The sequence below is a fragment of the Arachis hypogaea genome, chromosome 6 (genome assembly GCF_003086295.3).
Source record: "Arachis hypogaea cultivar Tifrunner chromosome 6, arahy.Tifrunner.gnm2.J5K5, whole genome shotgun sequence".
Classification (NCBI taxonomy): Eukaryota; Viridiplantae; Streptophyta; class Magnoliopsida; order Fabales; family Fabaceae; genus Arachis; species Arachis hypogaea.
The window spans coordinates 4,504,205-4,531,711 of record NC_092041.1 but is presented as its reverse complement, the minus strand read 5'-3'; the positions used below and the strand labels follow the sequence as shown (position 1 = coordinate 4,531,711).

The following is a 27,507-nucleotide window of genomic DNA, read 5'->3' as shown; positions in this document are numbered from 1 at the left end:
GTAGCCTTCCTCCCCAATTCATCCTAATCTAGCCGCAACCACCCCTCCCCTATCAGGAACCCTAACTCCTCGAGCTCTCTCTCAGTCTCTCTAGCGCAGTGTCTCAGCGCCGGACCTCCTCCTTCTTCTCCGCCATCGACGTCGCTGAACAACACCATCGCGGCGGTGCGGTCCTTTCCTCTCCCTCGTAGGCTCGTAGCGCTCCTCTCTGTCCCTCATCCTCGACGGCTCCACACACCACCTCTCCAGTAGTCGTCTCCTCCACGAACTAACAGCCGTCGTCGTCCTCAACGAACCGCAGCAGAACGCACCAGACGCAGTCGAAGCCGCTGCAGTTCGTCGTCCTCTCTCGTTTGTCGTTGAAGCCGTGTCGGTGTCCAGTCTGTTCTTCTCCGTCATTGAAGTAGTGTTGTCCTTCCATCTCAGGTTTTTTTTGTTCTGATTCTATTTATTTTTTAAATTCTGGTTTAGTCTTCTTATGGATTCAGATTTTATTTTTTAATTCTGAACTTTTTGTTCTATTTTGATTTGGGGTAATTCTGGTTTAGGGTTGGTTCTGAATTTTTGTTTATTCAATGTTAATGCAGGAAAGGGGAAGGTGAAAGACAAAGAATTTGTGGAATTAGTGCACCAAATAAAAATTGTTGAATTAATTTGGTTGTGTTTCTGATTCTGTTTGGTTGTATATCTTGATTCAGTTTGGAATTGGTGCACCATTTTTGAAAAACTTTTGGAATTAGTTTGGTTGTGTATCTTGATTTTCTTGATTCAGTTCAGGTTGATTTATTTTGTTAGGTATTGTTGCTGGTTAAATTATTGATTTATTTTGGTAATTTGATTCATTGTTGCTGATTTTGTTCTGTTTGTTGAAGTGTTTGATGACTTGGTTATTCATTGATGGATTGCTGGCTTGCTGCTGGTTGTTGTTAACTTGTTAATCAATAAATCAATAATTTCAGTTTTATTGTTCTATATATTTGTTGTTTGATTGTTGATTGTTGTTCATTGCTGATTGTTGTTCATTATTTTGTTGTTATTTTTTGAAATTGCTAGTAGTTACTTTGCTGTTCATTGTTCATGGTTGATTGTTATTCATTGTTCATTGTTGATTGCTGGTTGTTGTTTATTGTTCATTACTGATTTTTTAATTATTTGTTCATTACTAATTGTTTGAAATTGTTAGTAATTAGGTTGATGAAGGTAGCTATTTTGCTCAAATTGTAGCTAATTAGGTTAATCCTTTTTTTTGAAATAATTGTTCAAATTAATCATAAAATCAAGTGCACTTTAAATAAAGGTTGTAGTGGTCTATGTGTGTGGATCTTTTCTGATTGGAGTATTGGACATGTCAGTAGTAAAATTTTAACATTGTTTGATAAGGTAGTCCCTAGAATGGGTCCTAAGAGATGATGGTGAAGATTCACTTGTGACCTGATCAAGTGCTTTTTTTAATTATTATTGTTTTTATTATGTAATTGTCTTTTGATTTCAGGTAGGTTTGCTTGAAGAAGTTTCATTGTTTTGTTGGAGAGGACACCAAGACGTGGCTATTTGTTGCTGGAAATTTGTTTTTATTTTTTATTGTGTTTGACTATTGAACCTTTAAACTTCTTTACTTGTCGTATTTTAATTTCTTTTTTTGTTGAATTTCATTGAATCGAGACTTTTGTTAGTTATGGTGTACTTGTATTCTATAATTTCAATGTTATGACTTTGCATAATAGTATGTGGTTGTTTTTTGATTTGATTGAAAAAACCGAACAAATCGAACCAAACCAAACCGATTTTAGTTGGTTTGGTTTGGTTCGGATGACCTTGACAAAAAAATCGAATCAAACCGAACTGCAGTTTAATTAAACGACCGGATCGGGTGGCTTTTCCTTCAAAAACCGAACCAAACCGCACTGCGAACACCTCTAGTTCCTTTTGTATCAGTTCATGCCTATTTATAGGCGTAAAAGAGTAGTGACTATTAATTTCATTCTGTGTTGAGAAAGTGAATTCTCATATGTGGAAAGAGTGAACCACTTAGTAAATAGGTATCCACATCATCATACTTATCTTAACAAATTCCTAATTCTTGGTTGTTGTTTCCATAATCCTAACAATAATCTTAAGTTCTCTTCCACTTTCTCCATGCACACTTTTACTCACCCCCTCTTCTATTCTGTCTCACTCTTCTTCTTCTCTCATCTCCACCACTCCTCCTGCCATCTCTCTCTTTTGGTGTCGTTATTTTCCTATTGTCTTTGTCAATTTTCTTGCCTCTCCACTTTTTTTGGCACTTCCATCGTCATCAAACAAGAAGAAGAAAATAAATTATTATTTCCAAATATCAAAGCGTTCAAATTCAAAAGAAGTGCAAAGAGGACGGAATATACGAAAAAGATATCAAGTGTGGAGGAGGTGTAAGAAGAAGTGAAGGAGCTAATGAGCTGCCGAAAAAATGGTGTAGGGTAAGGCTGGCGCGTGGCTGTGCGAGGACCTTCTGTAGCACAAGTCAACAGCTGTGAAGATACTGAATGGATAGAGGAAATGGATGAGGAGGTGGTGACTGTTGGTGGAATGGGCTGGTGATAAAGAGTTGAAAATTGAAAATTTATGATTGAAATTTAAAATAGATTAAGTGGGATAATTTAAAAATTTTGGTTATTTTCATAGTGTTTGTATAGTTCTGTTTCAGAACCCAAATTTCATACGTAAAACGTCAATTTTATTTTTTTTATGGCTAAATTTATCAACATTATGAATATTTATGGATAAAAATGATAATTTACTCTAATTATTTATCATTGTCATTTATTAGTATAAAGTAACAAAACTAATCATACAAGATTATGATTTTGACAAAAACTGGTCGTAAAAAGTTTAAAACTAACTTGTAATCATGAAAAGAAAGTATAGAAAAATAACTTCTAACCAGCTAACTTTAGACAACCCCAACTAATAATTAATATTTTTTTATTAAAAAAAGAAATATGAATAATCAGCATTAATTAACAATTTGAATTATAAGGATTAAAAAAATAGACCAATTAATCCTATATCAATCCTATCCACCATCGTGGCCCCTCATGTTTTGCAATGCGTCCAACCACTGCAGCGCCTCCCTCGCAATTCACAACATTGTCCACCACCGCAGAGCCCTTCTCATCGCGATTTGAATTGCCGCTGACCAGTACATTGATGAGCTCATATCTTGTCAGAAATAATGATCAAATTGGTTTGAGAAAAATGTTTCACTGTGATAACAATTTATTTTTCATTGTTGTTTGTGTTACGCATTGTCATTGAAGCAAGTGTAAAGTTTTATTTTTCTCCATAAATTATGAGGAGTTTTAGTTTTTTGAGAACTAGATATAACGTATGAAAAACGGAATATATAAAGGATAGTTTTACAGTTGAAAGATTTTACATTTTCCCAAATTTCATGGTTAGCTTTCATATTCTATTTATGAAGAAAATAGAATGATTGAGTCAAAAAAAATAATAATGCAAAAATATAGTTGTTCAATTCATTTTTGCCTTCTTTTTTGGAAGATGGCCTGGTCTCGTTGTGACCTTACATGCGCAGCCTTTCACGACTTTCTCCTTGTTCATACTGGTGTCGACGCACCCCTATTTGGAAAAACCATTTAGTCAAAAGGGGAAATGGATCCTCTCAATTGTTAAAAAAAATTGAAAGTGTAAAGTATGATCTCTAACCCTTCATTGCTCTCTCTTATATTTATTCTTGGTCCCATTTATAAAATTAATAGTGAGAGATCACACTTTACTCCCTCAATCATTAAAAAAATTGAAAAATCCATTTCCGTCAAAAGGCACATCTATTAAGGACACATTTAATCAAATTTTAAATAGAATGCTCATCCTTACAGACACATCCAATCAAGTTTTAACAAAAGACACGTCTATTATAGACATATCCGAACAAGTTTTAATAGAAGACACATCCATTAAAGACACATCAAAAAAAGTTTGAAACAAAGGACACATTCATTAAAGACACATCCTAGCAATTTTTTATAAAAAACTCATCCATTATAGAAACATCCAAGCAAGTTTAACAGAAGACACATCTAAAGAAGTATTTAGTAAAAAAACACATCTATGAAAGATACCTCTAATTGACTTTAAATTAAAAAAAAAAAAACTCACCACGAAGAATAGGAAATCAATATCCAGAGCAACATCAAACAATTTTACATAATTCAAACCATTGAACCTATAAATCACTAAATTATAAATTAATATCTATTCAACAAAAAAATAATCTAAGTTTTAACTATCTTTTTTCAAAAACTCGCAAACCACTGAGGAAACATCAAACTAAATCCAAGGTACAACAAGAAGTCATAAAGTCTTTCAATAGCAACATCCATTAATCAAACAAAAATTATGGAACATTGATAATAAATATACCTAACTTGAACGAAATCAATTAAGTTCAGTTACTAAAAACTATACATATAATCTGAACCATGGAACAGAGCAGAAAAATCATCTTTAACCTAAAACCTTATAATTAGAAAATTTGATTTCAACTAACATCCATTTGAACCTATACTTATACTAAAATCAATTTGAACCCCCTAATTCAACTAAATCCAAGGTACAACAATAAGAAAACATAAAATCTTTCAATAGCAACATCCATTAATCAAACAAAAACTCATGGAACATTGATAATAAACATATCTAACTTGAATGAAATCAATTAAATTCAGTTACGGACAACTATACCTGTAATATGAATCATAGAACAGAACAGAAAAATCAATTATAACCTAAAACCCTAAAAACCTTCTAATTAGAAAATCTGATTTCATCAACTAATATTCACATAAACCTATACTTATACTAAAATTGAGCAACACATATAAATAAGTACTAACCAACGAGTTCAATCAGGAGCAGCTTTATGATGGTACAGGTAGAAGTTCGATGCGGTGTGCGTGGAGGCAAAGCACGGGGAGGTGCCATCTAGGTGGTCGTCTAGCGGAGAAGGCGATGCAAATTCAATGGAGTGGCGAGGTTGGCCTGCGTGGGCAGCAGTAGTGGCAGCGCTGAGCTGCTCTTCCGAAGACCTACGAAATGTTTGTAAAATTACTAGTACATAAACTTGCGAAAAAACTGATATATTTACAATAAAATAAATTGATTTAGTCATTCTACAAATATTTTATGATGAGTAAAAATCTTTAATAGTAAAATTATAAAAAAAATAAATTTATTTATAATGAAAGTAATGTGATTAAGTGTAATTTACTTAAATGTGATTAAAAAATAATTGAATGACTATGTACTGTAAAAAATTGATATTATTAAAAGATAAAATTAAAATTTATTTCTATGTATCGTTTTTGTCCCCAATGTTTTCGTCCTATTTAAGTCTCTAACGTTTCAAAATCGTCTCAATTTTGTCCCGCCGTCAACTCTGTTAACAGATCCCTAACGGCAGGATAACATTGAGTCAATTTTGAAACGTTAGGGACTTAAATAAAACGATTTAAATGTTAAGGATAATTTTAGGACTTACCCCAAACGTTGGGGACAAAAATGATATCTTACTCTATATATATTTTTTTAAAAGGTTAAAATTATGGCCTAATGGTTGCTCTTTCAATTTGTTGATGGAGAAGCTATATTTGAAAAATACATACAACAATAAAAGTTCTAGGTTTAGTCAACTTTTTTTATTTGACAAATGACAAAGAATAATCAACATTACACAACCAATGTCCAAGAATGCATATTATAAATAAAATGATTAAAAATTAAAATGAAGTTAAATAAAGGGTAAAGTACTAAATTGGTCCCCTAGGTTTGGGCGTAATTCTGTTTTGTTCCTTAAGGTTTAAAGTGTTCTATTTGAATCCAAAACGTTTTTATTTAGCATCAATTTAGTCCCACAGTGAGGTCAAAATTAAATAATTAACAAAATGTCCTACATAACAACAGTACAAGAACAAAATCGATAATCTGGAGAACAAGTACAAGCTCCAGAGGCATAAAATCAACCATTGATACATCAATACATTTATTTATTATTTTTTTATAATATAAATAAAATATTTTCTATAAAACTAAAGAAAATGATAAATAAATGTATTGATGCATCAATGGTTGATTTTGTGCCTCTGGAGCTTGTACTTGTTCTCTAGATTATCGATTTTGTTCTTGAACTGTTGTTATGTAGGACATTTTGTTAATTATTTAATTTTGACCTCACTGTGGGACTAAATTGATGCTAAATGAAAACGTTTTGGATTCAAATAGAACACTTTAAACCTTAAGGAACAAAACAGAATTACGCCCAAACCTAGGGGACCAATTTAGTACTTTACCCTTAAATAAATGATTTAGAAGTTTTGTTTGGATTAAGAAAGAACAACATGCTGGAAAAAATGGAAAAACACCTAGTAGTAAAGGAAGTCAAGTCATTGTATCACAATTAAATCAAAGAATTCTAATTCTTAACCAGCTTCTCCATCAGCACTTTCTATATCACTTTCTAAATCAAAGAATCTTAATCTAGTTAATGTCAATGCACCAAAGAATAACACTTTCTAACAATGTTATTTTGGTTGCATTGAAAATAATAATAAAATATATAAAATGTACTAACACAATAACATTTAAAGTTATGCAGTGAAAAAAATAATAGAGCTCACAATAAATGATCTTACTAATATAAAGTTTGATATTTTGTATGAAATATGTAAAGGAAGTAGACATGTGTGTAATAGTTGTTGGAATTAATTTATGTATTAGAAGTTTATAAATAGTTATTATTATAATTTTGATTTTTGATATTTTGTTAGAATGCTATCATGTGATTAAAATTTACTTTTTGATGACAATGTGATGAAAGTTCATATAGGATGGGTTGATTTAAAATTATATATTAATTATTCTATTGGTCCTTATAGTTTTGCAAAATTTTTAATTAGGTTCTTATATTTTTTTCTTTTTAATTGGGTTTCTGCACCAAATTTTTTTTTCAATTAGGCCCTTCTTGGCGGTAATTGGCTTAATTTTATAGGGATTCAACTAAAAAAATGGTGCAGGAACCTAAATAAAAGATTAGGGACCCAATTAAAAAAAAATTTGGTGCAAAGACTCAATTAAAAGAAAAAAAGCACAAGGACCTAATTAAAAATTTCGTAAAACTATAGAGATCAACAGAGTAATTAAACATAATTTTTTCTATCGTTGTTTAAATTAGATTTTTAAACTATGATTTAAAATTATATATTAATTTTATAAAATTTTATTAAGAAGATTCTTAAAAAAGTGTAGCCATAAATTTTTTGAGTTAACTTATAGCCACTCTTAAAAAATGTGGTCATATTGTACAACAGTCTTCAACGGCCACATCAACGCTTCAAAAACGTGATCATATCTTAGACTATTGGCACACTTTCCAATTGTTACCAAAACCAAACCAATTAACACGAGTAAAAAAGTTCCACCGGAAGACACGTTTAGTAAAGGTGACTATAGGGTTATACATACCATGTGGCCATAGCTCAATAAAAACGTGACAACAGATCAACGGCCACGGTCAAATACGTAATCCTTGCAAAAGCGTAGCCAGTATCTATAGCTACGCTTTTTCTCCTTTTGACTCGCTTTTTAAGCGCGACAAAAATTCAGTTTTTTTTGTAGTGTATGTTATTGGTAATGGTGGTTCATTTATTGTTAGTTCATCTCGGTTTACAATATAAAGAGAATCAAAATTTATAATTTATGTTGTTTTATATTGTATTGGGTTATTTTACGTCAATAGGCATTAAAATTGCCTATTGGCTCAGAACTTACTGGACCTATGATCCACAAATTAGGTCAATTGCATGGTTAGACTAAGATAAGTTTATAATATTTACATATGCTAATTTATGAGACGGGAATATTTGAGCAATGATGAAGTTGTCCAAGTTGTTTCTCAGCATCTAAAGAAAAAAGTATGTATTTTCTTTGTCAGGGAGCTACAATAAAATTAATAAGAACTGTTCTACTGCATTAAAATTAAGAGTGACATATACATATTAATTCTACTTTAATGAGTAGAAGACTAGAAAGTCAGCTAACAATTTTTGTAAAAACATTTCACAAGTCATCTAGTTTTTGTCGAGTAAACTATTTCATATGAGATCAAACACATCTTAAAACAGCAGTAGTATTATTTAGTGATATCTACTTTAATATTTTTTTTTCTTCTATACAATCTTGCCGCTAAATGTAATAAGTAATAACAATATATTATAAATTAGGAGATTTTATTATTGAGTTAACCATTTTTTCTAGAGAGAGCACACAGCGTTAGTAAACTCTCTAAACCCTGCATAGTTTGTGAAGACTCTTCTACATTCACATTAAGAAATTCTTTTTATTCATAATTTTGAGCTCTGTGTATGAACTATATGACTATAGTAGAAAAGTAATGAATTGAATATGAAGCACAAGAAAATAATCATGCACATAATGAAATAAATAACAATTTAAACTATATAACTACTTTCTTGGAATTATAATAATCACATAGTGCATGATTTTATAATTTTGAATGATTATTGTTTATCTATCATCTATTTATTTATCTATCTATCTATCATAAATAGAAAGCTAGTTGAAGTTAATACAAAAAAATTTTAAATTTTGGAACTCCAGTAAAAAAAATATAATAAAATAAACATTTTTTATTAATTAAATATATATTCTTTTTCCAGTTTTTAATACTCCTAAATTTAAGGGTACATTTAACATATTTATAGTTATAAACTTCATGTAAAAGTTGTGCGTGCTATCACCAACTACAAAATGCTATTTTGTGCTATTTTGGTATATTAAGCATGAACTCTAATATTAAAAAATTAAAATGACAAATATATAAGTTGTTTTTCAAAAATATTTTTAAATACTTAGTCAAAATTTTTATAACAAAATATATAATCAAATTTATTTAAACATGCACAAGATAAAATTTGAATTATCTAATATTTGTGTAAATATATTAGTAACTACATGTAATGAATAGATTTTTTTGGATCATTATACTACTCACACACCCATTTTTTGAGGTTTTTTTTATCAATGGATTGGACAGCTCCAATCCTAGACATTATCCACTCACGCACACTACACTTACACACACAATTCAGGTTCTATCATACCCAGCTACAACTAAGAATCCAACTTGGGATGTGGCTATGTGAGGCCAATAAAAAGGCCATTAGTACAAAACCTTGCCACACTTTTTAAGATTTTTAAAACCTCATCCAGAGTCTTATCTGAGATTTGAACTTAGTGCAACTTGGTTAAGAGACAATGTCATTGTTTTTTTTGTGGTTTTCTACGGTATCTTTCGGCCTGACAGGCTAATGACTAATTTGTCGCGGTACTGAGTTTCATTTAAGAGTTTATCGTTGGCTAATGGGTTGCTGCATGCACAATATAGAATTCGAATTTCTGACCTTACTTAAGCGGACTAGTGAGCTAACCACTATACCAACCTAACTTGATTAATGTCATTGTTATTTGGTCTAAGCAGCTGCTAATGAATAGGCTTTGAAACTTCCATGATGATTTCGACTGGTCTTTTCCGTGAGCCCATTAATGTTATTTTAGAATATTTTAGTCCATCGAAAAGAAAAAAAAATCTCGGTAAAAACCAACAAGAAGGCCCACTCTTTCAGATAATTGAATCAAATATTTTCAAATTAGTTAATCAAAGTTGAGTTGGTCTTATTAGTCCGTTTAAATAAATATTAAAAGTTTAAATTTTTTTTATATATATAGTAATTTATTGATTAGTGTCAAACTAAAAAAAATGTTTTTAAATTAGTTTTCAAATTAAAATCCTTGTTGAATTCCTATTGTAGATGTGCGAATTATTGTTATTTTTACACCTCTTCGAGATATGAAATAAATATTCTATTCCAAGAAAAAAGCCACATGCAAATTGACATCCTTCTTTAGGTCCAAGTTTGAAAATTCTCCATTAAAGCAAAGACTTGTGATTTGATGTTTGAAGTTGTAGCTATCTATTGCTTTGTTGTTTGCAGTTCTCGTCAGTGTCAATAAATTAATAATTGTAGCCTTTAGAGAGAGATGGAAGTGGGCATAATAATATCCAGATATCAAAGCCAGTTTTTGGTATCTGAAGTGACTTATGGCACTTTATCGCACTTTTTAATTTGAATATGGAAATAATAGTGGTATTGAATTCGTATATGGAGAATAAAGGTGTTTTACGGTCATATGGTGTTAATGGAATAATTCGGAGGGTCTGAGTTGCGTTGGATATTCCATTTCATGAAAAAATTGACAACAACAAATAATTTGAAAAGTTCGTTTTCTAGTTTCTGAAATTTATATTTACTCAACCACAAGTCGAACCATACGATTTCTTAAGTAAAATTTTAAAATCAAACAACTCGCATGGTCCGATTTATGTACTGAATTTTTTTCAATTTTTTAACACAAATCGGATCCCCCGAGTTGTGTACTCTGAATTTTTTTTCACTTTTTAAACACAAATCGGATCCTTCGATTTGTGTACTCCCACAATTTTAAAAAACATCAAAAATTACCATGTTAAAATATATTACTCATCTTACTTCTGTATTAAAATTTTTTAGCCGACTTATGGTGGCATGAATTGTGAACACAAATTGAAAATATAAGTTTTTTCAAAAATATTTTGATACACATTTAAAATATTTTATATAGTCGGTTAATTATATTAATTTTTTTTATAATTATTTATGTGATCAACTTAAAAAATAATTATTTTTATTGACACCTTATCTAAAATATATGTGTATATATAATTGTTTTATATACTTGCAATGCAATAAAATTAAATGTTTTTTTTAGTAATCTAATCTTAAAAAACTGAGTAAATCTTATAATCATCCATTATTTTTAAATTATTTAAAAAATATAAAATTAAAGTTAATACCTATTTTTTTCCTATTCAATAATATAAAAGTTTTAATTTCAATTTGTTCTTTTTTTTTCTCAAACAATATCCTCCAACTTGATAGGTCAAAGACTAATCGACCGTTGCTATATACACAAGACGGGATTCGAACCTCCCGACACTTATTTAAGCGGACTAGTGAACTAACCACCAAACCAACCCATTTCAAATTTCAATTTGTTCTTTACTGATGTGGTCTTGCTGTTACTATGAAAAATCGCATTAATGGAAATCTACTCCCAAATAATGGATCTAAAGTGGATGTCCCCACTATAATGGCTTGTTATCATTCATCAAGATTAAGAACTTCACATCAAAGTCCAACACAAACCGTGGTCCCATTGCCATTATTCAATTTTCTACACCAAGTATGATATTTATAAGAGTAAATGGTAAGAAACGTTTTCGAAGGGAGTAGATCCTCTCCAATAAAAAAAATAGATGGTGTCAATTGTGATCTATTTTTTATTTTTTTTATATTTAATTTTGGTCTCACTTATAAAATTAACGATGAGAGATCACATTGTATTTCTTCAAGTGTTGAAAAAATTGAAGATAATCCATTTCCGGTTTTTGAATTATTTTGTCGTTTCTTAACAATTTTTTAAAATATTTAAAAACTAATGCATTAAAAAAACTCAAACGTGAAGAAGGGTTGTTTCCAAAAAAAAATTTATTAGGTAAAATATATAAAAATCTAGCTAAAATAAAAATTTATATGTCTTATTTTTATAAAATTCAGAAACTTCAATATAATAAAATTTTGTTAGAAACGAAAACGTTTAACCGTCAAAATTTGGGTATATACTGTATTTTTTATGTAAAGGACTCAAATATTAAAATAACAATTATGGTTTATAACAAAGCTCATGGATAATTTTGGAGTATTTAGAAAAGCAGTTCTCTTTCTCCAATTATTGACGTTATTGTTGTGTAACACTACTAGAATTGTTGTATGCATTAGCATAGAATAGCACAAATAAAACTTGGGACCCAAACAAAGGATCTTCCATTATTTGTAGAGATCTCTAATGTTGTTGTTTCCTTGTTGATGGTGTTCAAGGAGACAGCTCGTGCTTGCCAATGCACGCCCCCATTACTCCAAACTCCATAGATTGTTAACTTCACTGTTCCTAGATTGTCCATACCCTTATCCTTCTGACACGTGTTCAATCTGCATTTATTTGAGGGAATAAAACGTAATTTCTCATTTTTAAATATTTTTTTGTCTCACTTATAAAATAAATAATAAAAAATTATACTTTATTTTTTAAAGTAAAATCTAAAATTTAAAAAATTCAAATTCTAATTTTTTGACGTATATTATTTGGTGTCAAATTTTTGTGGAACTTATTTAAAATTTATTAAATTTTATATTTTAAGTTAAATATTAATTATTTAATTTTTTTAATAAACAAAAAAATTTTAGATACCATGACAAAAACTATCCCATAATAATTTCACTCACAACAAAGTCGTGAAGAAACTAAAAGCTAGTATATTATTAATACAGGCCAGCTGTGTCTCTCTCTTAATGTGGTACCAGGTCTACTAATATAGTAACAATAATAACATGAAGAGTGTGTGTATGTTTATATATTATATATGTTTTGCAATAATTACAAATCTAACCTAATCATCATTTATGTATCATACCAAATTAATGGTACTAGACAAATTAGTTCATTTTTCAAACCACTACGTACATACTTTATACTACAAAATTTCAGGTAGTTTAATTTGGCAAAGATAAGAATTAAGATCAACCAAACGTACCTTTTGAAACCCAATTTAACATCGTTGCTATTATTGGTTACCAAGTATCAATCAATCCTCATACATTATTATTCCCAAGGCCATAATTCAATGATTGTTAGGCTATGCTAATTGCTAGCTGATTTGCTGCTAATGGATAGAAGAGCGTAAGAATTAAGGTGTATTTTATAGTGTTTATAATTTGGTGTTTAATTTTTATCTAATTTATTTTTTATGATAAAGTTTAAATATTTAATAATTATTTATTTTTATATTTTTAAAATTAAACATTAATTTTTAAATTTTTTGGTAAGTTAGACAAACATTTTTAGATATTATAATAAGGAAAAGTATGGAGAGTCAATGAAATATTTATACAATGCGTACAATAGAGATTTAGGGAGTATTAGAGATATAACCATTAGTGTTACCTTTTTTTATTAGTGTAAGTCTATGGGATGAGTGGTATCATGACATGATATTAGAATTTTAGATCCAAAAAATCAAAAGTTTTTATGAGTGATGTTCATTTTATAACTCATAGCCCATTATATTAGATCATTAAACGTTCAGCTTATTTGTTTATTTATTAGTCAATAATAAATCTTTCTATAAAAGTCAAATTCACAACTAACTAATTAATAGTTTATTGGACGAAAAATACTGTAAAAAATTCTAAAAGAAACAAAGATAGAAGAGTATATGCATGTTACTATTATTGTACATCATATATAAATAACATACTAATGGTTTTGTGTCACTTTAATATTATATAGTGAAGTTATTTTTTATGTTAATGGATATCAGAAACATTCTATTTTGAGGAGAGATACACTATATTAAGATTTATTTTGATATAAATAAAAAAATTCAAAAAAAATATTTTAACTTTAATTTTTAAAATTTTTTTTGCATTGCAGGCAAATTTGTCGTAGATAATTCTAAAAATTCTGTTATTATGTTCCTTTTCAATTTAGTATATTTTTGTATTATTTTATGCTTTTAACATTTTTAGTTAGTTAGATTAAATTTTGTTGTTAGTTTTTAATTTTAGTTAGTTTGATAATTATTTAGTTTGATAATTAGATGATATAATTAGTTTAAAATACTAAATTATTAGTTTAGATAATGTGAAACAATCATGTGATTATGGTAGAAGATTATAATAGATGTTAGTTAATGAAAAAATTTATTTTAATTATTGTTTCATTTGAACTAAACATGGTTTAGAGTAAAATTATAGTTTATAGTATAAGTATTTAGAGTTTTTAAATTCATTTTCAATGTTCATCAATAATAAGTTAGTTAATTTTAATTTTTTTTATTTACATTACTATTTCAGTGGAATTGGTTATAGTTTAGAATTAAATTATATTTTAATTTATAGTTTAGGTAGTTAGAATAAGTTTGAAATATTCAATAAAAAGCGAGTTAATTTAAAATTATTTTATTTTAATTTATTTTTATTATATTGTAGTTTTATAGGACAAAACATGTTAGGATACGAAAATATCTTTTATATATAGTAAATATTTTCACTCTTTTCATGTGTTGTTGACTAATGGTATGCAATATCAAATTTTTTAATGTTGTTAGACTTTCGACTTCAGATAGCATATATATAAATATGGTTCAGTAGAATTAAACATGATAAATCTCTTTTTATCATATACTATTTTACAATCATAATGAATGGATAATAATAAAATTCCAGACATTATATAAAGTGAACAAAAGATCAAGATGAAGGAAAAAAATGAATTATTAATACTGATTTTGGTTTCCAATAAATTTCGCTGAAATTTTATTTGGAGGAAGCTGCTTAAAGTTTGCCGAAAAAATCCTAATTAATTTATAACAAAAAAAAAATCCTACTATATTAATTTGAGGGTTGTAAATTCAAAACTTTGTACCTTTGCGTTCACTAATTAATTTATATCTATGTCAATATTAATTAACTTATTCACAATCTAATTATTTACAGTCACTCTTTATAAATGGACTTTACATAAATGAACTGAAGATAATAGAATTATTTAATTTATGTAAACTTTGTTATTGTAATATTTCCAGTGTTAAACTAACTCGTCAAAACTCCAAACACTTAACTAACAAGTTGGTGTGTGTTTGGATTACAGTTTGCAAACAGGAATTTGAATAAAATTGATTTTGCAAACTTGATTTTGATGAAAAGTAAGTTTGTGTTAAGTGATTTATGTTTGGCAATATTTATATCAAAATGGATTATAGTAAAATAAATGTTGTTTGGATTACATTATTCAAAATCACTTTTAGATACAAAATTACTAAAATAGACATCAACTTAAATAATTTTTGTATATTATTTTAATTTAGATATTTAAATAGATCTTATTAATTAATTCTATAATAAAATTAATATTTATACACTAAAATAAAAATAATATATAAAAATTGGCAAAATATACTTTTAATTAAAACTAACAAAATATAAATTTTAGAAAGTACTAAAAATAATAAAAAATTAAATATTTATTTTGGTAGTAATTAAAATAAATCAAAAAAATTTTTATGATATTTTTTATATAGTATATTTTTAGTACTCTTAGTACTCTTTTTTAGTATGTTATAATTTTTTATTATTATTATTTAGAATTCATTTTTTGTTTAATTTTTTTTAATAGGGTCAATATATTATATTAAAAAAATAAAAATAATACAAAAAAATTATAATTATAAAAGTGTATAATATCAAATAAATAATTAATAAAAAAATAGTAAATAATAAAAAGATAGTTCATATAAATAAAAATAATATAAATAATACAATAGCATGCATAAAGGATAAAATTGGTAAAAGATAAATAAAGATTGAGTATTGATGGCTAAAAGCCCGTTGGTGAAACGCAGAAGCTTAAAATTGTTGCTTCTTGAAAACGTGGTTTTGAATGCAAAATCACTTCTGCGTTCATGATCCAAAAATTTGCCAAACCAAAAATTACAGCTTTCAAGATATCTAAACGTACTTTTTCTCTTTGAACGTGGTTGCCAAACACACCCTTGCTAGTTGATCTAGTTGGTTGCATTGTTGTTGAGAAACTAGAATAAATTAAAGTGTTTAAAAGTTAAAAGGTGGAAGTAAATGATTGGCTGAGTGAGGAAGAAGAGTGAGTGGCATTAAATATACAAAGAGGTTTCTTTTTATCCTTTTTTTTTATTAATTATTTTAATATAAAAATAAAAACATAAAAACAATACAAATATCATTTTCTTGGACATATATTATAATATCAATTATGTTAGATGTACCATTAATTAATTACTAAAATTAAGCATCGATGTAAAATATATATTAAAAATAAATTAAATTTTATATATTTAAATATAAATACATAGTAACTAATTTTTAAAAATTAAAATAGATAAATAGAAAATAATTAATAAACAATGGCAAGTCCGAGAAGAAGCAGGGATGTGAGGAGTTCTTGATTCAGAGATGGACTAAGATTTGACATTTACTGAATCCTTATCCTTGCATCATCACTTGTCAGTTTCACAAAAGAAATAAAGAAAGAAAGAGAAAGAAATAATTAATAGCACATTATATAAATTGGCAGAAGGAATAGGAAATTCATGGATATGTGAAGAGACATATTGAGAGAATGAGAGAGAAAGAGAAAGAAAGAAAAGAAGAGATATCAAAAATGGATGTTGTGACTCAGATGCAGAGACAGCTGATCCAATACACTTCCTCCTTATTTCAAGAGGTAAGTAACTTACTTAACTAATCTAATTAATCAACTATGCTATAATAGATTGAGTGATTTTTGTGTTTATTTATTATGTTTGTGAATTAAGGGATTCTTAGATGATCAGTTTAACCAGCTTCAGCAACTTCAAGATGAGAGCAACCCTGAATTTGTTGTTGAAGTTGTCACTCTCTTCTTTGAGGATGCTGAGAGGCTTCTTAATGAACTCTCTAAATCACTGCAAGTGTAAGTTAACTTCCATTTTGATTATCCCTTGCACTTAAAATCATCATTCATTTCATTATGGTTATGCTGATGATCAATCCCAGAGAGCAAGAAAGCATTGATTTTAGAAAGGTGGATGCTCAGGTTCACCAACTCAAGGGTAGCAGTTCCAGGTAGTAATTAATATTAATATATATAATTAATTCACTCTTTGTTATAAATATAAAGCTAAGGATAATTGATTATTGGGAAATACAGCATTGGAGCACAGAGAGTCCAGAGAGTCTGCATTGCTTTTAGAAACTTTTGTGAGCAGCAGAATGTTGAAGGGTAAGGTTATTATGGTTTTAATTAATTAATATAATATGGTTAATGTTTTGATTATGGTATTCATAATTCATCAGGTGCCTTAAAAGCTTGCAAGAGATAAAACAGGAGTATTCACTGGTCAAAACAAAACTTGAAACTCTCTTCAAGGTACAAGAGATTATTGCTACCTCTTAAATAATAATCAATGTTAAATGTTTGTTGTATCACCTTAATTATATTTATTATTGCAGATGGAGAAGCAGCTATTTGCAGCAAGGGGTTCAATATCTAGGTAGAAGGAAGAAGAAAAAGCATTCATCAATTTATGTGTTGTTGTAATTTGATTTTGTCCATTATAGATTATAGCTTAATTAAGGCAGACCAGAGTTTGCATCTGCATCATCTTTGAATAACAGATCACAACTTGAGCTTTTCAATTCTGCAACATTAATCTTTTTATTATTTCCTTAAATAGTTGATTTAGTTTGTGCTTTTATTTTCAATCTTTTTTGTTTCTCGAATTTTGTGAAAAAATAAAATAAAATTTTCATGTTTTTACAGATTTTTCTTTTTCTTTTACATAATCATAAAAATAAAAAAATTATTAAAAATAAAAAAGAGAATATAAACCAGAAGCAGTCTAATTTTAGACGGGGAATCAGCTTTTTTAATTTAGTATAACATGTGCAAAACATGTTAACTTGTTAATATCCCTGCTAACTCATTGAAAATCCCTAAGACAGATCAATGATCTGTTCTTGATTAATTAATTAGCTAGAATAATGATAATATGGTCCAATTGTTCATATATATATTTAGTAAGTAGAAATCAGTATCTGAGTTGATTTCGAGGTCAACTTGTTACATATCTTGATGTGCAGTGCAGATAAGATCTCCTGTAACACATATAGTTTATTTCTTACTTAACTCGATCTTCTTCAAATTTCAAATACCACAGCCAAATGCAAGTTAAAATATGGTCACAAAAGTTGGCTTATTAACCTGGTAATCTCTGTATAAGCATTAGAAGTGGTAAAGGGATCAAAATTTGTTAGATCGGCCCCGTAACTCGTAAAAAAAAAAGTGGGTTTGACTGAAAATTTAAAATCATCAAATTTAAAAAGTTTATCTAATCCGCACTGCTTAATTCGTGCGTTTTGGTGGGACAGGACGGAGCGGATTTTTTCGGCGGGCCAAATGTTTTTTTGTCAGTCATTTTTTTTACAAATTTTTATGATTTTATTAATCTACAGAAAGATAAAGATGATAATTAAAAATATTTTAAATTATATTTTGGATTATATTTTATATTTAATTGATTATAAATTTAAAGATGTTTAATTATATGTTTTGGATAATATTTATTTTGCTTTAGACAATGTCAGTTTTATTATTTTGTTTCAAAAGACTCAGTGATTATGTTTATTATATATTATAATTATAAAGACTTTAATATTTATGAATTTAAAAATTATAATATTTTTATATCTTTAAAAATTATAATATTTTTATATTGAAATAATTATAAAATTATATATATTATTTAATAATTTAAAAAAAATTAACAAATTTGATCCGCAAATCTACCATTAAGCAAAACGAAAAAAAAAATTAAGACCATCTCACTAAAAAAATAAGACAGACCAATTCACTAAATAATAACCTTTTGACGAAATTCGGTTTGCCCTTCCTAATAAACATGTTTTTTTATTATGGTACCATATTTTAATTAGATACCCGAAGGATATAATTAGAATATTGCTCACAGAAACAATCATTATTATCAGTTCCACCATATTTTTATTATTTGTTTCAGATCACACACTAAGAGGAGATTGTGCTCCGTGCATGCATCTAGGGGTTATGAAATTCAAACCGGCCGATACAAATCAAATTGTTTATTCAGTTCAATTCAAACTTAAAACCTATTAGAATTATATTAATTTAGATTTAATTATATTTTATTTTTAACAAATTATATAAATTAATTAGAATTTAGAATTTTTTTTACTAAGTTTATTTGATTCAATCCAAACAGCTATTAATTATTATTAAATTAATATTTTATTTATAATATATTTAATTTATTATATATTTTTTATTTTATTTATATATTATAATAAGTCAATCGTGTTATCTATATAAAAAAATTATTTATTCATATAAAATATATATTTATATATAGATACATAATTATTAATTTAATGACTCATTTTTTGTAGTCACACAAAAAAATTACTTTTTTTTACATATTATTCTTTATTATTTAATAAACACTTTGTGAATATAATTTATTTTTATTTTTAAAATAAAACCTTTAAATAAATTGATCTAATTTAAATTGTAACAAATTGATTCACAATAAAGCTATGCGGTTAAATAATTTTGCGCACTTATTCTTCAACAACATCGTCATTGTCTTCTCTTATTTGATTTTCTTCTTTTTTTCTTTTCATCCTCCTTAATAATTATCATTATTGTTGCCGTTTTCTTAATCTTCTTCTCTTATATATCTTCATAAAAACAAAGTACATAAATTTTGATTCACATCACAAAAATTTTGATGTATAACACAAAAATTTTAGTGCATAACATAAAATTTTAAAGAATTACATGCTTTAAAAAAAGTTTTGGTGCCCAATAAAATACACACAACACCAAAAATTTAGTACACATTAGAAAAATTTTGGTACACAGTACAAAAAAATTTAAAAAATTATATGTCTAAAATATTAACATTCATTCAACAAAATATATACAACATAAAAAATTTTAAAAAATCATAATTGACTTATCCAACTAACAAAATATATTTATAATAAAAAATTATGTATTTCTGCATAAAAATTTATGTGCTATGAATAAAATTTTTTATGCTATATGTGTTATGCGTAAAAATTTATATGCTTTTTAATAAAAATTTGTGTTAAAAAGTAAAAAAAAAAACTAATATACGTACGTATTTTTTATTAAATTTATATTAATTTAATTGAAGTTAATTACAAAAACGCTTGTTAAAGTAGCATAAATTGCGCAACAAACACTCATGCATGAATATCTTTAATGTCCACAGCCATCATTTTTGTAAGGTTACTTAATCAGTTAATCTAATAATAGATTGCAACTTACGTATCGTATCTTGGAGTAAAATCACATCCCTCATTCCCTCACTCCCGTTATATTATTCCACCCTACTTATAGAGTTTGTTCTAGTATCTCATAATTAGAGTTCAATTTATTTTTCACACTCTTCTACCCCTAAATTATAAACCCATTCACTCTTAAGAGTATATAGTATAGTTATACCATCATATCATAGACATAGAGTATGTGTAAGGTTTTTTTTCGGTCACTTACTAACGTTACATTCTCATAAAGATTGCTTTCACTTGTCAGCTAAATTTGTTAAGGGTGGTCCATGCCATTAGTAACATGTACAGTACTACGTCTACATAGTACTTTTAGATGCTAAATCTCGTGATTTTCACTATAGTAAATTCAAGTGATTTAATATCATATCAATATATATCCATACTTGTATTTTCAAAATCATATATACGGCCATAAATGAAACTACAAGTCTAAGACAAAAAATATTATGTATATAGTTTATACTTTATTCAAGAAAGTTTTTAAATATATCCGAATTTTTATCACTGAAATCAATGATTAAAATTATTAAAATACCTATATATTTGGTATACTTAATTTTTTTTTATACTTTGTTTATCCTTGAATTAGATTAAATGAGATGTAGACCTCCTTTAAATTAAATCTATAATCATATATTCTCTCTTTTTATTTATTTACTTTTTTTATTTTTGGGTTCATTGACAAATTATAATATATGTAGACAATGTTTCTTTCTAAATATATTAATTTTTTAATAAATCTAAAAAGTAAAAGTGATACTTATTTTAGAAAGGATGGAGCAATAGTTAATTGAGTATGAATTCATACTTAACTCTACACTCTAGACATACACCAAAACACAACTCTTTTTACTATTATAGAGATTAATTAAGTACTTTTTTTCATATTTAATTAATTGTCGACTTATATAATTCGGTTTTTTCACAAATAAGTTTCTACTTAATTAATCAATGTAACATTAATTTTTTAATTTAATTAACACATGTCTTAAGAATATATGTTAATAAAATTATCAATGTTTTTATTAAAAAAATTATAAAGTTTTTAGTGCATTTTATTGTACATGCATTAAAATAAAAATTCTAAAATTTTTACTAATACTCTTGATATGTATCTTAAAAATACACATTAGTTAAGGCATAAATATTTAAGTTTTAGAACAGCACAAAATAAGACATTAAAAAATATAACACAAAAAATAAAGATACAAAAAATAATATTTTTGTATTTTATATGATAGTGAATTAAATATAAAATAGAACAAATAATAAAAAATTTAATTGACCTTTATTTTTTTCTTCGCACAAAAATTAGAATAAAAATTATAATTATAAAAATTTGATAGTAATAATAAAAAATAAAAAGACAATTGTGTCTTCGTTCAGTATTTTCATATCTTTCCTATCAAAAAAATATAAAATACACTAATTCGATATTTTAAGACAGAATATCTCTATCTATATTTCACGTACAAAACAAAATATTATGTCGTTGTGTTTTTATGTTAATAACTTCATATCTCAATGTCCTAAAGTTATAATTGTATAAACAACCCTAAGAAGCCCAAATGGCCCAACATGAAAAAGTAAGACAGGACCCAAAATTTGAATTTGAATTCCAAAGGGCAAAGAAAACAACAAAGGGACTCTCTCTCTCTCTCTCTAATCTCGTTATATTACACAACGGCGCATAAACAGAGACACTCCATCTCCATCAATCAACATAAACCCTAGAAACTAGAAACAAAGAAAGAAAGAACGAAACCAAAACCTTCTCTAATCTCGTTATCTTCTTCTGCACCACATTCCTCAAATATGGCCAAAAAGAAACTGTCCCACCAATCCAAACACGAACAACAAGTTCCTCAACAACCACTCTCTATGGATGATTCCACCGAGAAGCTTCAGAGCCTTAAGGACCTCAACTCCATGCTTCTTAAAGAGACTGCACATCGCAGACAACAGGTTCAGTCTCTTCTTGAATCCAAGGAAGCTCTTCAATCTGCGCTTAACCGTTCCTCAATGCAGCAGAACGCCTTGCATTCTCAACTCACCATGGCCTCTGATGACACCGTCCTTTCCGAGATCCAAAACCTCGTTGCTTTTGTTCTCATGGAGCAGCAGATTCGGGAATCCGGTCACCGCTTCGCTGCGTTGGTCGCCGAGAGGAACGAGATTGACAAGCTCAATGCCTGCCGTGAGGCTGAGATGGATCAGATCAAGGCTGATTTCGACGGTGTTGTCGCCGATGCGAATGCTTTGAAGGAGAAGCTTCTTGAGAGCGAGAACAATGAGAGTAAGCTTAGGGAGGAGGTGAAGAAGCTGAAGCTGGAACAGGAGAAGATGGTTGTTGAAGGGAACAAGAAAGAAAGAGAGTTTGGGAAGGTGGTGAAGGAGAGGGACTTGGCTCTGAGGAAGAATGCCGAGTCAGAGAGAGTGATTAGTGAGTTGAGGGGTGAGATGGATGCTGTTTTGAAGCTGAAGAATGCGAAGGAGTCGAGAATCAGTGAAATGGAAGTGGAGATGAAGCAACTCAAGGAATCATTATGCGGTTTTCACGAGGAAGAGGCAGTGATGAGAGCTAAGATTCTTGAATTGGAAGGGAGTCTGGGATTGGCTGAGGAGAAGGAAGAGGCAATGGAAATGGAGATTGAAGCATTGGCGAAGCAGAAGGAGGAGATAGAGGTGAATGTTGAGATGTTGAAAGAGGGAAGAGATAGCCTTCAAAAGGCTCTGGATAAGGTTCAGAGAGAATTGGAGGATAGGGGGAATGAGATTGATATGCTTGTTAGGGAGAAGAATGAGATTGAGATGTTGAAAGTTGAGCGCGAGAGTGAAATTGTCGAGTTACAAAGAGAAGTGGACGGATTGAAAGATGTTGTGCTTAGGTTGAAAGCATCATGCAGCGATTTTCAAGAGAGAAACAAGCACTTGCTATCTGAGGTGAATCATTACAAGGATTCCATTGAAGAGGTAATGCTTGAGAGGGATGAGGAGAAAAACAAAGTGAAGAGCTTGGCATTGCAAGTTGAGGAAATGGCGAGCGAGTTAAGCCAGATGATAAGTGAGAAAGAGAAGCTAGTTGAGAAGAACAAGACAATTGAAAGCCGCGTGGGTGTATTGATTAACGAAATGGATACATTGCAGCAGAGCATTGTGGAGGCAAGGCGAGTCTCTGAAGATTTGAGAGCCAAGGTTGAGTTTTCCAACAACAAATCAAACCAGGCACTTGCATTGTTGAAGAGTACTGCTGCACTTGTGTGTCAGTACAATGAGAGTGTAGCGGAAGTGCTATCTATTGAGCAGAAGGCTGACGTAGAAGAAGTGCAACCTTATGTTGAACAACTGAATGCAATCAAGAAGGCATTTAGGAGCAAGAACAAGATGGTGGCTGATTTGAAGCAGCAACTTGAGTTGATGCATTGCTCTGTGGTTTCAGCAAATAAAATGAAAAGCTTGTGGACAGTTGTATCCTCTGCAACTACAATTTTGGCTGCAGCATTAGCTGCCTATGTTGCCAAAGGGCACTGACTGGGTTTAGGGTAGTAACAAGTAGTTGGGCACTCTTGAATCATATATAATCCATTATTAGAAAGTCATCGTTGCCCTTTTTATTAGGTAAAAAACCTGAGCAAGTATGTCAACTAATTAGTACCATGAAATTAGCATTATGCTGTTGTAATTTCTAATTGCTTACCTTCCTTCAGTACACTTTTCAATCTTTCTTTGAATAAAAAAAACTGTCCCAAAAGCAGCAAGAAAACAGAACACAGTGTTAATGAGGAAAATAATGAATGAATATCCATGGCTCCGACAGTTCCATCAAAGCTGTCATCGCGATTTCTTGGGAAAATATTTTAGAATTTAGGTGAATGAATCTAACTGATTAATTAATCTCAGTTGCATGGTTCGTTATCATAATTCAACTAAGATTTCAACTACAATATGTCCAATATGGGATTATTATACATAAATGGCCCCAGATGACGCATGACTCAAGAATCGATCAAGAAGAGTCCTCCACCACTGAAGGCTTTCCAGTTTCCACTGGTGCGGGTGCTGTGCCCAGTGATTGATGTGGGGGCACTTGTAGATAAAAGAAAGACCAGAGGGATGTCCCTGCATTAGCAACACATGAATGCGTTTTTGCTTTTCCAAGCTAGACAATTCCAGTATCTTCGGTAGTTCTGCCATCCAAACTTTCTAATATTCAATCATGGCCAAGACAAGAAGTTGCAATAAGTACACACAAATGTTCATCCTTCCATAACCTTTATTATTCTTATATAATGAACAACGATTCACACACTGACCAACTATACGATGTATAAACAGAAACCAACATACTACCAATACAAGTTTCAACATTAGACAGAATATATATATATATATATATATATATATATATATATATATATATATATATATATATATATATATATATATATATTCCATTTACATTGGCAGAGTTTGTCCATCGTTGAACTAGAAAGACAACCCCATTAATTAATATACTAACAGTTTAACAGTCTTGACAAGCTTACATGAATATAGCACAGGTATAATCATACACCACCATAATGCCATTCGACACTTTCACTATCAGTTTTTCCAAAATTAGCTATATATATTATATAAAGAAACTATAAACTATGTAAACCGCACCCCCACTGATTACCTATCACAAGGTCACGTCCACATTGCTGTCTTCCTTCTTCTTGGCTGAAAAGACTAGGTAATCTTAAACTTAACGGTTCAACAGACAGTCATGGCTCCCTTTGTCCTAATATCTTACCTATCCACATCAGTGGTATTGGTGATGATGTGCACTGGAAAACTTCTGCAGCTATATGCAGGTTACACATATCGTGACACAATCTCAAACCAGAGAAGTGCCAAATAACAGGGAGCAGGGTCCTATAGTATAAAATAGAAGCACAACTCGGTTAAAAAAAGTCTAGTACCATAACAATTGCCTATATAATCTTCTAACCTGTCCTTGCAATCAGATGAAAGTTAAGCCTATGAACGGTCAGAGCTCACAAAACTTTTTATCTCATCCATGACTGTAGAGAAGTGCTCATTGTTTGGTAACAAGTAAAAGCCAATTGTTGCCTGCTCTAGGTATAGTAATTTCACATTTTGGCCAGCCTTCTCAAGCCCTTTTGCATAAGCCAATTGCCAATCCTGAACAAGGTCTAAACCAGCTACCACTATAAGGCTCTTCGGGAAGGGAATCCCTTCGAGGCTTCTTCCTTTGGGGCCAAATGGGTTACATGCCTCATGGTCTTTATTTTCCCCTTCTGGAAGAAAAGCTCTCCAATACCAGTCTCTATCTTGAATTCTAACAATATTTCCCATCCAACCGCTTTTCAGACTCAGTTCTTTCCTCCCCACCAAACAATGGGTTGAGAAGTATGTTCCCCATTACTTCAACTCCAGATTCTACTGCTTTCCGTGCAACATGATGTACAATGTTCCCACCAGAGCTGTCACCGGCCAAGTATATATGAACTTTCTTGTCCTTCCTACTTTGGAGCCATGATCTAGAACTGACCCATTGGAGAGCCGTCCAACCATCATCGTACGCACAAGGATACCTGTTTTCGGGTGCTCGTCTATAATTTACTGATACCACAACAGCATTACAAATTCCTACCAACCGGCGGCAAAGGGTATCGTATATAGCGCTATCAGCCGAAGAATGTGCAAAGCTTCCACCATGAAAAAATATGATTACAGGAATAACCTCAGAGGTTACAGGCTTCTCAATGTCCACAAGAGTCCTTGCATGGTTTTCTCCCTCATCAGGCCGATAAATTCGACTAAGAAGACTAGTTTCACGCTCAACAACAACATCAAACGAGAACACGCCATCGACAGGGCTGGCATTGGCAGGTACTTTCCGATCAAGGAACTCAGCTAAATCCCGGTTGAAAGTTCCATCAGGGCGACGAAGAAGATTGTAAGCCAGCTTAAAATTGGAGATAAGAACCCACATATTTAGCGGAACCACCATCTACATCAAATAGGAAAAAAGATAGCACGATAAGATAATAACCATAAAAGGAACCCCAAACAAATTATAAATGCAAATAAAGGAAAGGTTTTGGCAAGCATAAGCTGAACCCAAAGACACTATAGATTGAGCATCTTAAGTGCTACACAAAAGTGGGAACTACCAAAATCAGCAGACATAAGTGACAAAATCTAACCTCAAAAGGGCCAAAAAGTAAAAAACATTCAAGGGTAAAAACCTCAGCGTCTAAAAAACGGGTTCATCTTGGACACAAATCAGAAACATAAGCCACACAAATAAAGGCGGGTTCTTTTTTTATTTATTTATTCCTGAGATGTGAAAAAAGAGAACCAAAACAACAATCTGAAGCTGTTAACAAAAATCATAACACTAATCAGAATCCAGGAAAGTACATACCTAAATCAGGCGTATTATCATAGCAGAATTCATTAATATTACAAAAAAATAGAAAAGTGACCAGGTTAGTAGTAAGCAAGAGCAAGAAAACAAGCTCGGATTCTCAAAACCACGAGAAACACGCAACAATCTGAGATAAAAGCTTAACAAAAAGTGGGAAGAAGGAGCAAAGAAACCTTGGATTCGTTGAGGTTAAGTTGGTTACTTTCAGCCATCGGAATCGGAAACGAGAGAGATCGAAGATAGAGAGACGGATCAGAAGTCAGAAACTGAGAAGAGAAGCAAGCTCTCACAACTTCACATGATAAATGTGGAGAGTTCAGAATCACTGCCACAAGGAAAAAAAAGGGGAAGAAAAGAAGCAGAGGAGAGAGAGTGTGAGGGGTGAAGGATAAGAAGAAGGTGGAGGGATGCGCACTGTAGAAAATGGTAGGAGACAAATGCTAAAGTGCGAGGTGAGAAAGAGGAACGCGACAAAGCCAAGGGGGGGGGGGTGGGGCCCAGGACCATGAATGAATTTGGACCCAATAAAGTGGATTGTTTTTGTTATGACGTCATCATCATCAGGATAAGGGAATTCCGCCAAGGCGAAACGGAGGGGGACAAATATGCTTCCGTTTATACGGATTGCCACGTGTCATCACAGGAGCCCCTCTTCAAATTCCATTTTATTTTCCTCCCTCTTATTGGGACATGACACCCTTCCTATCTTCTTCAACAGCTCACCACCACAATTTTGTACTTTACCTTCTTCATAACACTGTTTTGCCGCACTTCATAAAGCATAATGCTCAATACACTGATAACAAATTTCCAGATGGATTGTTTTAGTATAAAAAGAAACACGTATATAATATAATTATAAATAAATACTTAGTTACCTACTTACCTCTGATATCACCATTGAAGATTTTA

At 30.0% G+C, this 27,507-nt stretch overlaps 2 protein-coding genes, 1 long non-coding RNA gene and 1 pseudogene across 3 annotated transcripts; 3 read left to right on the top strand and 1 right to left on the bottom strand.

The window, feature by feature from the left end:
* The first annotated feature begins 179 nt into the window (after window positions 1–179).
* LOC112695488 (uncharacterized) lies at window positions 180–798 on the top strand. The gene is made up of 2 exons (XR_003150405.3): window positions 180–426; window positions 588–798. It is a non-coding gene; the product is annotated as an uncharacterized lncRNA (long non-coding RNA).
* A 15,338-nt stretch (window positions 799–16,136) lies between these two features.
* Window positions 16,137–17,564, top strand: LOC112698053 (histidine-containing phosphotransfer protein 1). Its single transcript, XM_025751472.3, has 6 exons — window positions 16,137–16,488; window positions 16,580–16,716; window positions 16,800–16,868; window positions 16,954–17,025; window positions 17,100–17,172; window positions 17,256–17,564. The coding sequence occupies exons 1-6, from the start codon at window positions 16,384–16,386 to the stop codon at window positions 17,298–17,300; spliced, it is 501 nt and encodes a 166-aa protein (XP_025607257.1). The 5' UTR covers window positions 16,137–16,383; the 3' UTR covers window positions 17,301–17,564.
* Window positions 17,565–21,743: 4,179 nt separating this feature from the next.
* Window positions 21,744–23,751, top strand: LOC112805189 (uncharacterized). Its single transcript, XM_025847595.3, has one exon. It carries the CDS (start codon window positions 21,972–21,974, stop codon window positions 23,685–23,687), a length of 1,716 nt encoding a protein of 571 aa, XP_025703380.1. The 5' UTR covers window positions 21,744–21,971; the 3' UTR covers window positions 23,688–23,751.
* An 885-nt stretch (window positions 23,752–24,636) lies between these two features.
* On the bottom strand, window positions 24,637–26,952 carry LOC112695487 (gibberellin receptor GID1C-like; annotated as a pseudogene).
* Window positions 26,953–27,507: the final 555 nt, after the last annotated feature.